The 18,934-nt window shown below is 37.7% G+C and overlaps 1 protein-coding gene across 3 annotated transcripts in view; it reads right to left on the bottom strand.

Moving 5' to 3' along the window:
* Positions 1-18,934, bottom strand: part of ARL15 (ADP ribosylation factor like GTPase 15) — a 222,173-nt gene that overhangs the window by 133,949 nt on the left and 69,290 nt on the right. For all 3 annotated transcript variants that reach the window (XM_057389693.1, XM_057389694.1, XM_057389695.1), the window contains 2 exons: positions 8,374-8,518; positions 5,467-5,526 (listed from right to left, as the gene is read on the bottom strand). In XM_057389693.1, coding sequence (XP_057245676.1) covers positions 5,467-5,526; positions 8,374-8,518 — 205 coding nt within the window. The remainder of the gene's footprint in view (positions 1-5,466; positions 5,527-8,373; positions 8,519-18,934) is intronic.

The following is an 18,934-nucleotide window of genomic DNA, read 5'->3' as shown; positions in this document are numbered from 1 at the left end:
CAGAGCCTAGGCTTAGGCATCACTTGAACAGCAGGCTGAGCATGATTGATAGCAAACAGATCTAACTTAAATGCTTTCAGAAGCTGAATCTGTCTGTTCGACTCACAGAATGGACAGCTCAGCAGGGTCATCTAAAAATTTCATTTGCTAAGACATTCTGTAAACTGAAGCAGCTATGTTGCAGATGGCATTGCATGTACTCCACAACCAGATTTTATAGAGGTATCAACTGCCTTTTAGTTAAGTACAGTATGGAGATTTTATTGCTTTGTGTTGGTTTATCACTGTGAAGATGACTTAGGCTGGCATTTACTTGTGGGATCAGTTTTCTCATTACTAAATTGATGAAATTTTAGCTGCTATTACAGCCTGTGCTGCCAGATGGGTATTCAGTACTACACTCTATCTCCACAGAGCAAAGGAAGAGAGTGTTTTCCYACAAAAATTTATATTTTAAATTCTAATTGATGAAGCAACATTACTTTCTCCCTTATCCATTTTTTTTTCACCAGGCACCAAATACCTGACAACTGTTGCTGTCTTCTCCAGAAGTTCATATTTGCTGTTCAACTTGGACTACACAACAGTGTGGCTTCTCCTCCTACCCTCTTTTCTGCTGCTCTTGACTTCCAAATTAAGGCAAAATACTCATGCTTTGTTTAACCAAACCGATTTGAAGCCATTTGTTCTCAAACTGTCACTYAGACAATTAATTTAGCTGGCCTAAGAATGTGAATTTATGACTTCGGTAATCAAGCTTAAGAAGTAACAGCAGTGGGGATGCAAGTTCTCATCTCTTTTCCCGGGCATGCTCAACCAACTGGAGACAAGAGCACTCCTGATATTAACCATTCCACTCTTGCTAAGCACTTRAAACATTTTTGTCTTAAATGAATCTTCCAGTATGACTACAAAACATGTAGTCTCCATGTTTGAGAAAAAGATTTCAGGGTGAATCACAAAACTTAACACAAACATATGACAATGTATTTTAATAAATAAAAGAGGGAACATTACTAAACCCTGTAGCATGCTGTTCATACTTTTTAACTTTGTAAAAGTAGAAGAGCAGCTCATATCCAGAAGAATTCTTTTAAATTGGACTTGACTCARTATTTGGCACCTCACTAGTTTCTAAGCCTGTATTTATAAGATACGAAACCAAATAATAAAATAAATTACTCTAAAAAGACAACTGGAAATTCTTAGTTGACTACCAGGAAGGACCTTAAATCTTGATATAGGTTTGAACAAATACCTAAACCACAACTTCATATTCTGTTTTGACAGCATTACAACTTCAAATGACTTTAAAAAAAAACAGGAAATAAATGGTGATTTCAGCCACTGTGTCCACAAGTCAGAATTTGTTAGAATCGAAGAGAAAGCTTCCTATTGCCTTTACACCTCCATTATCTATCTTGAGAACCAATTTTGGCATCCAGCATCTCAAACCTTTTTCAACAAAACACTGTCAGAATCTTCTGAACAATAAATGTTATGACCTGCCCTAGTCTTATGACCTTTCCAGTCTTCTTTCCACTATTCTGTATGCTCATCATACACAATTTCATCCTAGTTCCCACCAAAAACTATTTCCCCATAACAGGGAATCACCACAAATGTAGTTTCTTTCCATACCATTACTCAGTTGAATTGCATAAAAAAAGGTATTGTCCTGGTAATAGTTCATTCTGAAAGAATTTGGACTAGTGCATGGCATATCTCCACAATAATTTAAATTACACAAATTATCTTATAGACCAAATTTTTGGGGGAAAAAAAGAAAAAGGTTATTTTTTTAGTTTCCTGGGGATCAGGAAGGCACTATCGGTATAGCAAAATTGCAAGTTAGAGAACAGGAGTTCAATTTGGTCAGCAAATAAAGCAAGACTTTCTTTTTAGGTAATTCAAGCATGCGTAATGTTAGATTTGAAAGCTCTATAAATTCTTACTCTTTCAGGATCAAAATYAAGGTTTTTAAATGAAACATTTACCATTTACGAAATTGGATAAAACCTTTATTTTTGGTTAGGAAGGCAACTTCCTGTCTTAGGAAACAAAAACAATTAAAAAAACAGAAATTGGAGTTTGATTTTTGATATTCTAGTATCATGAACTCCAAAGAAAAACTTCTGCAACGGGAGCACAAGAAACTTTGCTCTGTGCCCCTAAATCTTAAAGTAGGATAAAGAGATAATCAGTCCTGGAAGAGACTGAAGGAGACTACGTTCTATATATTTTGCCAAAAAAATTACAATATCTGTAGAAATGAAAAAATAAACCCTGGCCTCATTAGCGGCTTTGGATACAACCAGGACAGTAAACACTAGCACCATCTTCAACCTCAAGGAACAGTACTACTTCAACCAAACAGGAAGGACACTACACAGTCAGCCTCTGTTTCACCTCTGTAGGTGCGTGGCTGCTGAATGTAAGAGCCTTAAGCAGAACAACTTGTGTTCTGTTTTAAATATTGGCTGTTAATAGGTTACTATGTGATGGCATCTGAAGCTTTCTGTTACCTACACCTAAAAAGACAAAGTATCAAAAATTAAAACTATGTAGAACTTCACTCACTAAATAACATGTAACAATAGACAGTGGTTGTTAAAAATTGATGTCTTCTGCTTTCCACCAAACTTCAAGATCAAATGCCTGGACAAGAACTCTACACTACAGTAAAGAGAAGTTATATAATAATACCATTATGACCAAAGGCAAAAACCAGAAACAAGGCAAAAAAATCCACAGGAATCAGACAAAAACATGGGTTTCTCTTCAACATCAGAAGCAGAAATTCAAAAATAAAATTTAAAAGTAATCAGGTATGTAAACTGTTTTGCTTCAGTTTCATATAGGAGCAAGAGAAAAAACACGCCCACTGCAGGAAAGGATTCTCACTTGTTCCTATATGAAAATAAAGGTTTCACCCTCATCACACAAGAAAACATTTCTCAACGAAAGGTTAAATGCTGACTATGAAACCACAGAATGCTTTAGGTAGGAAAAGACCCTTAGGTCACCAATTCCAGCCTTTATCCTATCACCACCTTCTAAACTAGATCACAGCACTAAGTGCCATGTTCCATTGTTTCTTGAACACCTCCAGGGATGGTGACTCCCTGGGCACTCATTCCAATGTTTAACAACTGTTTACACGAAGAAATTCTCCCATATGTCCAGCCTGAACCTCCACTGGTGCAGCTTGAGATCTTGAACTCTCAATCTTGTCACTGGCTGCCCGGGAGAAAAGACCAACCCCCACCTGGCCATGGCCTCCTCTCAGGCAGTTCAGGGAGCCATGAGGTCACTCKGAGCCTCCTTTTCTCCAGGCTGAACACCCCCAGCTCCCTCAGCTGCTCCTCACAGGATTTGTGCTCCAGACCCTTCCCCAGCTCCGTTGCCTTCTCTGGACTCGCTGCAGCCCCTCAGTTCCTTCCTGCAGGGAGGGGCCCAGAACTGGACAMAGCCCTSGAGGTGTGGCCTCAGCAGTGCCCAGGACAGGGGGACAATCCCTGCCCTGCTCCTGCTGGCCACACCATTGCTGATCCAGGCCAGGATGCCATTGGCCTTCTTGGCCACCTGGGCACACCCTGGCTCATGTTCAGCTGCTGTCACAGCACCCCCAGGTCCTTTCCAGCCCCTCTGTCCCAGCCTGTGGCACTGCCTGGGGTTGTTGTGAGCCAAGGGCAGGACCCGGCCCTTGGCCTTGTTGAACCTCACCCCATTGGCCTCAGCCCATGGACGCAGCCCGTCCAGATCCCTCTGCAGAGCCTTCCTGCTCTCCAGCACATCAACTCAGCCCAACTCAGTGTCATCTGCAAAGTGACCAAGAGTGCACTCGATCCCCTTGTCCAGGACACCAATAAAGATACTAAACAAAACTGGGACCCATTCTGAGCCCTGGGGAGCACCATTTGTGACCAGCAGTTTTTGGAACAATAGAAATTTTTGGAAGCTTCCTTTTGGTCCCTTACCCAGGCAATGTAAAGTCAACAGAATTATCCTTTTTCAATAATATTTCATAGAAGAAAACAGACTACATAATTTTTAAATACAGACATGCAAACACCCACTGTCAAAGGAAAAAGAAATTAAAAGATGCAGTAAAAAATTCTGACAATTGTTCTGTCTTTGAAAAGAGAGAAATAGATTAAAAAACCAAAATATTCTGGATTACTTCTCATCATGACCCCAAAGCCTCTGCTAAGATAAGATTTCTCAAAACATATATACCTGCATAAAATAAAAGTTGCATGATCAGAAAAGATTAAGAGACTTTAAGAGGGATCTACTAGCACACACAGATTCAATTATTGATTTAAAATTTTATTTACCTCTATGAATTATATATTTCATATAGCTTGGGTATCTGCACGTATAAACTAGACTACAAATGATTCACTCTATTTAAAGAAAAATCAGTAAGAGACATTATGACTAAATGCACATTATTCACATAACATACAAGCAATATCTATACTGTCCCTGAGGATAACTACTGGTTTTTTTTACAGAACACATGCTCAAACAGAAGCATATTTCAATCCATGGACCAGTGGCAATAAAGAGGAAATGCTGTGCTTTTTACATGTGCTTATCTCAAAGCCTTCTTGAAACAATGAAACGTCCCTCAAAAACCAAGCTATATTCTACCCCAGATCATTTAAGAGTGGTTCCAACCTTGCTTAAAAAATCTCACCAATATCCTCAATATTAATTCTACTATATTTACATAAGCAAAAAAGGAGATACATAGAAATTCTAGAATATAAAGAAGATCTATGTGGGTTTTAAAATAGAAGAACATTAGACTCCACAAGAACTCTCATGAGGAGAGTGTTTTCTTCCTTGTAACAAGCTCTTGGTGACTTGAGACTCGCAGTCCGAACTGGGAGCCAAATAGGTTACCTCTATATAGAAAATTTTTTTTAAATCCCTCAACCATAAAACAACTGTCGCTCCAAAATCCAATAAATCCAACAAGAGAACAGTTCTCAAAGAATATAACTCATTAGAAGTTGGCTGCCTTTGCAACACTTTCAGTGGTGCAGTAAATGTATTGGTTTTGACAAATGTTCACATAGTTACCTTAGCCAGTTCTCCTAAGTGAAAGTTTACACATACAATAAACACAAGGAACACACTTCCTCGAGCTGCCACGTGAGCCACACTAAAATTACAGTSCACTTTGTATTTCCACATAATTTAACCACTGCAATCCAAGAAAATTTCCTTAAGGAGATACACCACACACCTTCCACTCCTCCTGTTTTTAACCCTTTGTTTTTTGAGGTCAAGACTTGTACAACTTTTCCCAACTTTATCTGCTGACATTTTTAATTCCAGCTGCACTGATCTGTCATTTTTAAATTTAAAATAACTAATGATTTAAAACAACTGACAGTTCTGATGAGATTTAGACACTGCATGCTTTTATAACCAAATGAATAAATGCCATACCTCCAAGTTCTTTTACGTTCAAAATCGCATTCTGGAATGGCACTGCTTTTATACTAAAACCTAGGAAGAGAAATAAAGAGCATTAGTAAGCTATTTGTTAAAGGGACCACTGGGAATCAATTGCATATATTCAGAAAGAACAGCTTCATGAAGAACCAGATTTTGCATGTTTGCAATTCTGTTTCAATGTGCTGTTTAAAAAGTCAGTTATAAGGGGATAGGAAGGGGGTAAGAGGTGGAGGGGCGCCAGGGAGGGGGAAGAGAATAAATCAGTATAAGCAATGAAATTTTCAATTTTAAGCATCTGGCATACAAAATTCAGCACAAAATTTCCATCCAGACTGTCTACAAAAATATACTTCTATAAAATCTTCTTTTACTGCATCTGGAACTAAAGTGGATAATTCAGTCTACCAGTAATATGCAGTGATCATTCTGCACATTTTAGGAGATGTTGAAGACAACATGCAATTCAAATCACTGTTTTCTTCCATTTAAACTTCACAGGTTTTGGCTGCACCTGGATTATTAATCTTGTCTATAAATTTTATTACCTGAAAGATCCTTCGACAGACCTTAGCTGGATGTGTTAAAATGGATTTAAGCACACTGGAAACACTATGAATCCTCTATTACCTTTTTTACTTTTAAACTCAAAAAAAAATAAAAAAAACCAAAAAAACAATCAAACAAAAAAACACCATCAAAATGTGATCTTTACCCRTAATTGAAAATTCAGACAGAAAAGAGAAAGGGAATGTGAAAGTCTCCTAGCAATATATCAATGTATTATATACTAAATTTTGCATGTTTAGTGCATACATACATGCAAGTGTATATAACAATTTATATAGGAGAAATTATGTCTGCTCTTTCAGCATAAAATAAAGACATGTCTGCTCTTTCAGCATAAAATCCAGACAGACATTACATTTATTTACATCTAGCACAAGTAGTTTCAACACGATTACATACCTGTAAACTGAGTAAAGAAATTTTGAAAAAATGTGTTTCACTTCAAGTTTATTAGCTATCATTTAACAAGATGTTTTTTYCTTCTTGGTTAGGCCAAGAAGATATTACAGTGCTCCTATTATAGTCAGTGCTAGATGCAATAGAGGAAAGTACAAGAAAGTCTGAAGGGAGTAATTATGAAATAATCTGGGGATTGTTATTTTAAAATAAATCCTAAACTCTTCCTAGAGAGAAGGAAAAACTGGAATGGACCTCAGTGACATTGAAGAGAAAATCAAAAATATAGGTTATAGTTTGAAACCTGAGTGGAGACATTGTCACATTCTATTCCTGGATTATTCACAATAATGTCTGGTATACCACATTTAAGAAGATTTATTATAAGATGAATACCCTTAGATATGCATTTATCTGGATTGTCTGCTGAGTATCCTCCAGAACTGGTTTTTATTCCTCAATTTGCCTGATTAAATAATGGTTTTTTATTGTGTATCTCTAGAAAAATAAAAGCAATTTTATTTTTAATTAATAGTATTTTCATGACGTCCTTTGAGAGCCCTATACTTTGATTTATATTGCTGTTACTATTTCTGTCAGGGTCTAAAGTGTTAAAGTATAATTTTTTCTAATTCCAGAGATAAACCTCAAGAGAGGGGAGGAAAAAAATTAAAAAAAAAAAAACCTAATTACAATTTCCTTCTAACTTTTTGAGTTAGTCACCTTCTCACTACTAAGTGTCAGATCTTTCTAACATTGCCAATGACACCACCACAGAGGCAACAGATTAATTATTCATTGTAAGAAAAACACTGTTTTCTCGCACCTGTTTTACGTTTTACTTACAGTAGAATTGAATAACCTTATGTTCTTGTCAATTAAGCAAACATACTCAAAGAAACAGTTAGAGTTGTTACAGCACAATCATAAAATTCAAGCCCATGAACCACAGTACAATACAAAGCCATGTAACTGTAAACACAAGTTACTTGCAGAACACTTAGTATCTTTTCCATCAGCAAATCAACCTTAATAACTGCTGCAGCAACTGAACCAGATTTCTTCAATCTCCATGACCTAATCTGCCCTTTTTCTGAACTTTGCAGCCAAGTATTCCCTTTTTTCATTTCATATGTTTGTTTCTGGTTTTTCTGGTGCTGTTCTGTTCTTAGATGGATWTTTTTTGTTGTTGTTGGTTGGTTGGTTGGTTTTGTTTTGGGGTTTTTTTAATCAAAACATGCTTTTCAGTATTAGACACTCTGGTTCATCTTTATCAAGATGCCTATTCAAATTTTTTGGACTCAAGATACCTCTTATCTGTGGTTGTGCTGTTTTTATGTGTCTTCTCAATACCACTGAAACTTGTTGTAAATTGGTTCTTTGATCTCAATCTGMCTGTACTAAATAAACAAGCCTATTGCTCATCTAAAAAGCTGGGATTATCACCAAAAAACCATATTTCCATTACATTTATTCTTCTGGTTGCTAGCACATACCACAAGGCATTATAAGCCAAACAYATACAGAAATAAATCCCTAATTAACTTTCAGAGCATCATTGTCCTATTCTATTTTACAACATATTCTCTTCTTTTCTCTCCAATAAATAGTGAGACTGCTTAAAAATCAACAGTAAAATGAGAAGAAATAAACATTTTAATGTGTGTCTACAGTACAGTGCCACTGTATGTTATGGTTCTGCCTCACTAGAACACAATGTTTGGACGTTCGACACATTCCAAATTGTGTWTTTTCAAGGATATTCCTCAAGGTATGAACAAATAGTGAAACAAAGAATTGCTAGCTTTAAAGTAATGCAGGCACTTTCAACAGCAAGATAAGCAGACTGAAGTTCTGTACAGCCTTTGCTATGTGTTTCAGAAGCTACCATTCAGTCATGTTCCAGCACACCATGGAATAAAGGCAGCGTCCTACCTGTGGTAGACACGATATTCTCCGCACTTTCACTGCAGAGCTGAGACAGAAGACTTGTCTTGCCAGAACCAGAGAGGCCAATGCAAACCAAGTCATACTCAGGTCGCGGTGGTGGCGGTCCCTTGCAGCAAAGTGCTCTGAAACACTGCCAGGTGAGGGCAAAACAAACAAAACAAAAACAAAATGAAGAGGTTACTTTTCTTTTTTGGCACATTTTTATTCAGCAACGTTCTAGGAAGCAAGTTGATAAACCTAAAGGCATTGGAGAGAAGCAAATTATTATTCCTATTTATTATTTTGACTAAGCCAACAATTAATAGACCAAGACAACCTCAACTAAAATCTAGAACAACTTTATGAGAAAAGAAATGTACATGTTAACTTTTTGCCCAGTCCTCAAAGATTTGGTGTGAGGGATACGATATCCATTTCCAAGTAGCACAAACTCCTCACACCACGAGAGAGGCACATGCCCTACACAGCTCTGCAGTTTATTAGGCATGAGTTTCCTTCCTGGGCTAATTTCATGCAATACCTGGTGTGAATATCAGAGCCACTCCTGAACAGCTGCTGGCCAGGCTCCACCTATTGTCACAAAACAAAATCAGGGACCTTTGCTCCACTGATGTCCTTTCTGGGCTTGCTTTGTCATGTATTTCAGCTCAGAGTAACAGCTGTTAAAGGGTACAGCTTGTAAATAAAAAAATAAATAAACTCTGCTAGACATAGATCTAGTAAAAAAGAGATTGATCACTCACTTTCCCCAGAGAAGTACAAATTAATCACAACATAAACATATAAAAATCTCTTGCACAAAGCCTACTTCAGAGTTCTGCTCACTTCTCTTAAACAGTTTTGCCAAAGTAGACCAAGTTCATAGAAAAGATTCCTTAGGCCCCCATCAAGTTCTTCAGTTCTTCATTTATATGCAATTTAGAAACTTTTTATGTAAAAATCTAAAAGCACGCAATTCCAGTAAAGCTGGGAAGTTTCTATTTTATGTACAGAGCATAATTACCTGCTAATTTCAAAGGCAGATCTCCACCGCCCTTATATATATTTAAGTACCTTTTTGCCCAGTGTGTGCCACTTTACATCAGAGGAAGACATCTGCTCTAATAAGGAAGGGAAAACATGTCTGTGCAATCAATCCCTTCTCACACATTCTGTTTTCACAAAGCCCCAGGTCTTTATTTCCATGTCATCCACAAGTCAATCACTGCACTGATTGTGGGAAAAGAAATCCAGTCTTTACAACCTTTACCTAGTTTGTCTTTACTACTACCCAGGTTTTGTTACTCAGAGCTACTGGAGGAGCAGAGAAACTGAACTGATGTCAGTAAGACTCTAATGCAAACAGTGGGGTCTGACCCTGTGAGCAAGTCGTCCAGTGAGAATGTGATTATAAAAGGACAGCTCACTCAACGCACTACTTTAATTGGATTCTTTCAGTATAGATGGTAAGCTATTACACATGCTGCCAAAACAGTTTTCATTACTTTAAAGAAGCAAAAAAAAAAAAATCAGTGAAAGCTGCAAAAACTACTTCAGCACCTTTTAAAAGAGTGAAAGGAAATACTTTAGAAGTAAAAATATTTACAGTAATATTTTAGCTGAATAAAGGCAACAGATTTAAAAAACAATAGCTTTGCCTCTGCCAAAATTTGTTTCAAAAATTATTTTCTTTAAGAAGGTTTGCTCTTGTATGTCCCCTTACCTTAAAGGGAATAAACATGCCTTCTAACTTTATTTAATGATGTTCTGTTATTTACTGGTTTATTCTTATCTCACAGATTCTACAAAGCCACAGCAAATATTCCACTGTGGTACTTAAGTGAGAAAGGCCAACTGAGTTCATCAAACAACATAAACTCCCTTAAAYAGAGCTTCCACTTAATGGATATCAAGCTGAAAGCCACATAAAATTCTTCGGAGTTTGCCAGAGCTCCCGAGGCTGTGTGTCAGATCCTCTACAGCCAGTATTTAAAAGGATTCAATTTGTCCCTGTCAGCATGGCATCTCTGCAACAACCTCTTGATGTCACATTGGTAAAAACATAAAGAATAGACAAGCTGATGGAATTCTGTGCTTCTCTCTGTCCAGCCACTTGCCAGTTCTTATGCAGCTAGACACAATTCCTCAGGCCTGACAACATCTAATAACTTCTAGTTTTGCGAAAGATAATTTCTGCTATATGTTTTGCAGAACATACATGGAGGTTCTATGGGTAACAGGCAGGCTTGTGAACTTCAGCATCTCTCTATAGCAGACTCCTTAAGTCTTAGTCTGCAGAATCTTTACGTGCTGTGGATTGAACACATGATCAAAAATCCACATCAAATTGCATCTTCAAAGTAGCATAAGTAGACCCACCACCCTCTCACTTATCCTTCCCCAGCAAGCACAGCTAGGCATAAAAGTTTCAGAAATATCCCTATAAGACAGGCACATTGATTCCTCCAGACCACTCTTGTATTTTATTTTATATGTTTCCTTTATCTTTGCTATATTCATGACTTCATCCTTCTGCTAGGCTAATTTCCTTCAGTAGCTTGGTTTAGTTGTAGTGAAAACTAGGTTTTAATATTCTAGCTTCAAAAAGCTGCTGAAACTTAAGCTAATCTGTATAGAACTTAACTGAGATGAGAAATTCTACAACACACTGCAAGGGATACTTGTAATAACATATTTAGACTTTATAGTTTCGCAACACTCCTTAGTCAAGCTCAATGAATTTCTTTCACATCRGAAATATTGCTGATACAAACAGCCTGATCACTCTCTTCCTGTTCTCTCAGCGGGTCCCTAACAAACTTAGGGCTACTTAGGCATCCATTATAGAGACTGAACGTTTATTATCACAAGTTTGGCAGCTGCATCTAGTAGCACAGTATCTGTAGAGAGTAGAAAATTCAGAAGTCACTGACCATGCAAATAAAATTGCATCTTATATTCTGCATTTTATTATGGACAGGAAATGCATCGTGAAATATTTTATAACCACGGACTACAGTTACACATTACTTAAGATGTCATCACATATTACAGTGTACTCTGAAAACCACAAAACTGCACAAAATGTGTACTAGTAACTAAAGAAGTCATTCCAGAATTCCAAAACACAGATACATCAAAAACATTGAGAGAGTTGCTCAATTCACAACTAGTGGTTAGTTCTTTCCCAAACCAGCATACTTTCCATTCCATTTGGTCAACCCAAAGGTCATAAGAGAAACTTGAATTAACTTGCCAGATATGAACCTGGAAGTCTCCTCCATTGATTCCTAAATCTGATTTGCTCAATGTGCAATAAAATCCTGCCCTTTAGGTATTACAAAACAAACTCTAAACCCAAACAGTGCCTCTTACATAAAATGTCAGAGACAACAGAAAGAAAACAWTGCACTACCACAAATACAGGGTCAAGCAGAGCTAGTTGGTGCAATCACTGAAAGGTTGTTTGGGATATGGTCATGTAATCGAGCCCCACTGCTAGGAACAAAAATGCAACATTTTTTTGAGCCTTCTCATCCTATCAGGGTAAGACCTTTACTTAATATAAATGAAATGACATATCAAAGTGTCAGCTTTCACCATTTTTGAGAACAACCCACTAAAATCTATAGCCACTGGATAGAGAACATGGGCAGGCAAAAATAGGCAGCCAGGGAGAGTCAGGAGTTCATTTTCTAATGAACTAAAATATTTTTTAAGTACTGAAAACTAAAACAGGGTATTCTGTAAAAAATGTATGCTTTTAGACAGGTTTTTTTTTAAAGGATGGATTTATCCAGGAAACTGGGGGTAAGAGGTGCTGCAGTCTGTAGAAATCTGTGCAATACTAGCAGCACTRTTACTTTCACTTTATTTCTAAGTGCGCATGAATGCTACATGTGCATGTATAATAATTTTGTAAGTGTTAAGGGAAGAAGTTAGCCAGCTCTACTTCTCCTTACAGATTTCTAACCCACTTAGATGATTCTGGGTTTAGGTGGATTGGTACTTATGCTGACAATCCTAGACAGTGTCCCTTTAAAGCCCTATGGAGATTTCTTCAGGGAAAAGCATATTATGTTTATAGCAGGGATGGCCAAACACTTCTGATGTATGTGCTGCCCAGAGATCACAGATTGAAGCTCTGGGCAGCAAATGTCCCTGAATAACTACTCTCTACAACACATTAAACTGCCTCCAGCTGTTGAGTCTGTCTTTGCCTACTCATTGTACTTCTCGTTTCACTCTCCTTTTTGGGGTGAAATACTCCATTATTTCTGCTTTGTTCTGGACCCATCTCCTGTCTGTTTCTTTTGTTGCCACTATTTAATAGGGACAAACAGAAGCAAGGGATTTCATGCTTAGTTGGTTAAACACACACACTCTCATGGAAAAATACCCTAAGTTAGTGCAGCACTAATGCTAACAAACCAAGCATTCAGAACTCTTGAAATACAGAATTAAGGTTGAAAGCTCAACCCTAACTCTGCTCCCTTCCCCCACTCTTGCTTATATTTATGGATATAGTCTCCTTTTACAATTTATTTTTCATTTAAGGTATCTTTGAACAGACAGATTCTAGYACACGTATACACTTATATCCAGAGGACTGATTAATCATCTGAAGCTGTTGACAAAACTCAAGGAGTTTATTTAAAAAAGGAAAATTTGCACGGAGTAGGTTCCATAGCTCTGATGTTGTTTGAGATCACACAAGTACAAAGAAACCTCAAACCTTGAAGAGATAATGTGAAGGGAGGGCACAACACCACAAGATAGTTATAATGGCAACGATAGGAAACAACAGGGAACAGCAGTGGAATAACTGAATGTAAATAACAAAATACATAAAGCACCAGAATGAAAATACACCCTGCGGGGGAGGGAGGGGGGAGTATATATAAATAAACTAAATTTTAACTGTATTAATACCTTAACTTTAAACTAGTACAACGGAATTCCATGCAGTTCACACTGTAGGCTAAAGCTGCAACCTCTGCAGTTTTAATACTGCTATACAGGTGGTTTTACATCTACAGTGAAAAAGGGGAGGAAGAGGAAAACCTACCAAATTTAAGGTACCCAGTAAGTGACACTGCTTTGATGTTTTCAAACATCTGATTAATAGTGTGCATCTTTGTCTACATGACTTTAGTATTAAGGACAAAACCTAAGACTGCTGTTCATTTCATGACTACCAAAAGAGATGAACGAAGATACACACAGCTGCTGCCAGCCTGAGTGATGTTCAGCACAAATGAAAATCCTAAAATCATGACTAGACACCTTCTCTGACAGTCCACAGCCTCATTAAGCAGTGACCACTATACTCAAGATCCTCCACCCTGAAACAGGGTAACGATACAAATTTCAGCAGAAGGCTCAAGGTCCCCTAACCTGCTACACCATTCTTTGCACAGGATAAAGTAATCCCCTAGTTTAACCTGGCTAAGAAGTGAGTGGTTAGCCCACAGATTGAACCAAAAGTGCTCTTTCTCTACATGCATCTACTCCTTTTCAACTTTGTATCAGCCTATGCAGCAGAAAGATGAACAAGGCATTAAGGACAGGATAATATGAAAAAGGACAGAAGAAAATTTCTCAATTAAGTGAGGCAGTTTTAAAGAGCAAACAGTCCTGGTGATATCCCACCACACAAAAATCACAGAAACATAAAATTGTATGCTGGAAGGGACCAGAAAGATCACCCATGTCTAACCGCCCTGCCATAGGCCAAGACACCTTCCACTACACCAGGTTGCTCAAAGCCCCATCCAACATTTTCTAGGATGAATCACCACAACTCTCTGGACAACCTGCTTTAGGGTCTCACCACSCAAAGTAAAGAATTTCTTTGTAACACCTTATACAAATCTATCCTCTTTCAGTTTAAAAGCATTCATTCTTGTCCTATCACTATATACCCTTGTTAAAAGTCCCTCATCAGCWCTCTTGGATGTTCCTTTCAGGTAGTGGAAGGTACTCTAAGATCTCCTGAAGCCTTTTCTTYTCTAGGCTGAGCGAGCCCAGGTTCTCAGCCTATCTTCGTAGAAGAGAGAGGTGCACAGGCATCCTCTGGACCCGCTCCAACAGTTCCATGTCCTTCTTGCACCGTTAGAGCTGGATGCAGCAGGTGGAGTCTCACCAGAGYAGCAAAGAAGCACAGAGTCACCTTCCTCACCCTGCTGGCCACATTCCTTTGGATGCAGCCCGGGACACATTTGGCTTCCTGGGTTGTGAGTCCACCTTGCTGGGTCATGTCCAGCCTCTCACTGACCAGTACCCCCAAGTCCTTCTCAGCAGGGCTGCACACCACCTGTTCTTTGCTCGCAACCTATTCTCTGCCCAACCTGTCGTGCTTGGGATTGTCTTGCCCCAGATGCAGACCCTTGCGCTTGATGTTGATAAATTTCATGAGGTTCACATATTACAGGACACTAACAGCGACWTATGTTGTAGAGCAGAAATCTCAAATTCCTACTTCTGACCATGAAGAAGGTTGCTGAAATTGTTGCTGAAATTGTTTACCATCCCCTATCTAAAGCTTCTTGGTATTTCAGAGGAGCCAGGTTCTGGAATCTCAAAAGAAGAATGCACACTTTAAAAAACTTTCAACGTATCTTCTAGTCCCAGATAAACAAGACATAAGACACGGGTTCAGGCACCAAAATCAGAAAAACCACACAGATTTATTACTTTTTTAACATATTTGATAACTCTGCTACCAACAGAATAAATCCAGTTAAGAAGAAACAATTGGATGATTTCTGACAAGCCAGATACAACACCGCCACTCAGAGTATATAATTTCAAAATACTTCATAGTCATGATAATACAATTACAGTGACCAAATTGCAGGAGCTAATTGTTTTATCTGAGATCAGACGAACTACTCTTGGATGAAGGCTTGACCCAAAGTTCAGGAATCAYAAAAGTTCAATAAATGCAGTCAAAGACATGACTTCCCTAGAAGGGGCTCTAAGGTAACAGGAGTCATTCTGTACAAAACAAACCACAAGCCTCACAACCAAAATGGAAAATTAACCACTCTGACCTTAATCTCTTACACACTCCCTATAAAATCAAAACCCAAATTCCTTACAGTCACACTAGAAGAAAGCATGAAGTAGACTAATATCAAGTTTTAGGTGTACTCAGATAGCCAGTCAAGTAGTATGATTTAAAACCCTACATAAAATAAAATGACAAACCAAAGCTATGTCAGCATACAATTATGCACAGGTAGTACTTAGAACAATCAGAGATAACAATCACTCACTTCACTGCAGTGTCAAATCAAGCTCCAAGAGGGTTTTTGGACACTTCTAAGTTCCATCAAGTRTAGAATTACTGCTCAAGTTGTTTCCTCTCTGACAGTTTGTTTTCCACTTGTTTTATTGCGCAAGAGTAACTCATTCAATCCACCAGTCCATTCACATTTAACAGCAAGAGACAAAGGCAACAAAAAAGATGAATGAAAGCCTTTGCAAACAGTTTGTTTCACAACTTAAGGAAACTCAACCACACTAAAAAAAAGCCTGAAGAACCATCGAAAGTACAAGCAAAAAGGCAGAAGCAGCACCACACAAATGTGAAAAAGTTAAGGATGTGACACCTCCTATCAATTTTAATTTATGGTAAGGATAAAAGTTGTATATATTTTTTCTTAATACACTGCCTCAAAAATATGTACACATAACAACAACTAAAACAAAATCACACCTTTGAGCTTTCAGGCTTGCTAAAAGTCATCCTTGTACAGTTTCTCCATGATTTGTGTGTGTTACAAGTTGGGTTACCAAACAATTTTTTTCAGCATAGAATGAATAATTCTGTTCTATTCACATGGGATCACAAAAGCAGAAAGAAGCACATAGACTACTGGGTGTTCTTTGATTTTTTTTCTGAGCTAACTACATGACCACATGCCACCTACATGCAACAGCACACTGTGTTTCTTTTTTCACTTCAAAAACTGTTCACAAATACACAAGACCCTGGACATTCTTATTTGACATACATGGCAGACAAATGATTACTTTGGTAGTAACACCAAAAAGAGGATTTTTTGCAACAGCAGAGTGATATCTTCCAAGTCCCATGCCAGAATGGGTCAAAGGAAAAAATCAGAGAAATATATCTGGTGCAAAGAGAAATCTAGCTGTATGCTAGATGAAGATAAATGAAGATGTGTATTGTATTCCATGCTTTTAAAAAGTAAAGAACAAGAAAAGCTATTGTTGCTGTCCTATTCTTAAAATGGACAGTCAAATTCAAAGTACACTAAGACAGTAAGACCCATCAGGCCCTGTGAAGTGAAACTTCTGCAATTTACAATAGCATCTATAAAGCAAAACAGTCTTTACAGAATCAGTTAAAATAAACACAAAATAATTTGAAATATATTTGGAAAAAGCATGGGAATGGCCAAGTGCAATCATGAGAAGTGTGTCCTCATGCACTAAAAGCCAGAAGATCTCAAGGTGGATCGATTCAGGTGATAACAGTGAATAAATCACCGAAAAAAACTCACAAAATCTGAATTCTTAYATCTACCATGTATCGGTAACATTACAGAAACAGGAAAACGTCAGAATATTTTTTCCAGCCAGCTGCAGCCCACACTTTCAGAGCTGTTTGGCATCACAATTATAAATGAAAGAAAATAAGTCATGGGCTGTGTGTGTTTCTCTTGAGCATCAAAAAGCAAAGTAACCTAGAGAAACTCTTAGTGTGTTTTGAGGGGAAAAAAATGAAATAACTAATGTTTACTTGASGCAAAGTTTCCTCTGAGATTAAGCCCCAAGATATGTCTTGTTCTTTCTTATGAAAGATTTCAAAACTAACATTTGACATCAAATCTGAAAGAAAAGAGGAGAAATCTCTGAGGACAGCAGTCCAGACTGTTTATTCTATGAAGTCTGGTCTTATTGAACAAGTTCATAGCTGAGACAGAATAGTAAGTACAACGAGATTGTGAGTATCAGTCAAAGTAAAAACACTGTGCAAAAAAMCCTCAAAAAACAAACAAAAAAAAAAGCAAACAAACCAAGCAACATAAGAGAATGATCCATCGACATTGTAGGGGGGCAGGGGAAAAGCCACAAACAGAAGAGCTTTAGAATCAATTTGCAAAATACCATAAAACAAAATTAAACACAATCATGATAGTTCATTACGAAGGAAAGCACAGGTTCAACTGCCATTTTTAAAACTGCTCAGGAGTCCCTGCTGCTCTCTCCCTGTTTAGCACACTAAGTACACCAAAGCAAATGTAGGCATTATCAAATCAAGAAGTGAGCAAATGAACAAAGGTTTGGTTGCCCTAAAATTATTAGGAGGTAAGGAAAAGAAGACGTGAGCAGAAACCGATGCAACAAAAAGTTACTAAAATAGAAACAGTGCATGGAGTTAATATTTAAATAGCATTACCAGCATACATAGTCCAAGAAGTAACGGGAGGATTTAGATAATAAAAGGAGGTAGACAGAACAAGGACAGACGGATTTTGCAGACTGTGCAAGTCTTCTGGCCAAAGAATTCTTCTGCTTGGAACACTAAAGACAAGACTGCCTTCCAACAYCAGAAAATGGAGTAAGAATTACACCAGTATTGGTGCAGACACAATTGGGAGTTCCAATAAATGTGACCTATGACCAGYTCATGACATTACCAATCTCCAGTGTTGAATTTGAAACACTGGATAGTTGCAGGCTATAAGTGTCTCTTATTCATTAAGTTCCCTATGAATTATTTCAATCTTATTTTGCCTTTTCGTTTTGCCTTCCAAGTACACTATATTTACAAAAAAACTAGAAACTTCAAGAGAATACCTTGGCTGTTTTGACCAAAAGACCCCAGGGAATATGAAGTATGTAGTAACATATACGGGAACCTCTCTTCCCACCCCTTACAGAGCGTAACAGTTTTACTTGGCTAGCACGGCACATTACTACCATGGGAGGAAACAGACCAACCCACACAAAAACATTAATCCAAAATATACAATTAGAGGAAGGCCTATGAATCTCAAGTACCATTAAAAATTCTTCAAATTTTAATCAATAAGAGCCTCTTGGAATGCAGAACAGGTTTAGCCTCAATCAAACTCCTAATGAGTTAGGTTTGAGAAACTTCAGCCACTGAAAACATCTCATGCTCCAACACAGGCATTTCWCATTTCTCCTCTCCCTGGTTGCAGGTTTGGATTTTTTTTCTGGCTACACACCTACCATAGAGTTTCTCAGCTGACACAAGTTTGTTTGCTGATGAAGACTCCATTGGCTATTTTGTTCATTTAAACTACAAAAACTCAGAATTGTGAAATTTATTACTCCTGAGCATGCATAAATCAAGGACTACACAAMCTTTACACTGATTTAAAGAGAATACCAAGAGATGCCCTACTTCTAGTCCCTGAAAGTTTGGGGAACACAACTCAGTTTGAGATGGGGAATCTCAGCTGATAGGGAAGGGAAGAAATTGTACACAGAAATGGGAAAACTACAGATAACAGCTGTTTTCATGAGTTTGCAGTGTTAAAAAACTAAAAAACAAAGGAAAAAA

The sequence above is a fragment of the Malurus melanocephalus genome, unplaced genomic scaffold (assembly GCF_030028575.1).
Source record: "Malurus melanocephalus ecotype Western Australia unplaced genomic scaffold, MMel_1.1 scaffold_18, whole genome shotgun sequence".
Classification (NCBI taxonomy): domain Eukaryota; kingdom Metazoa; phylum Chordata; class Aves; order Passeriformes; family Maluridae; genus Malurus; species Malurus melanocephalus.
The sequence above is the reverse complement of the archived record's forward strand: the minus strand, read 5'-3'. Positions and strand labels throughout refer to the sequence as shown.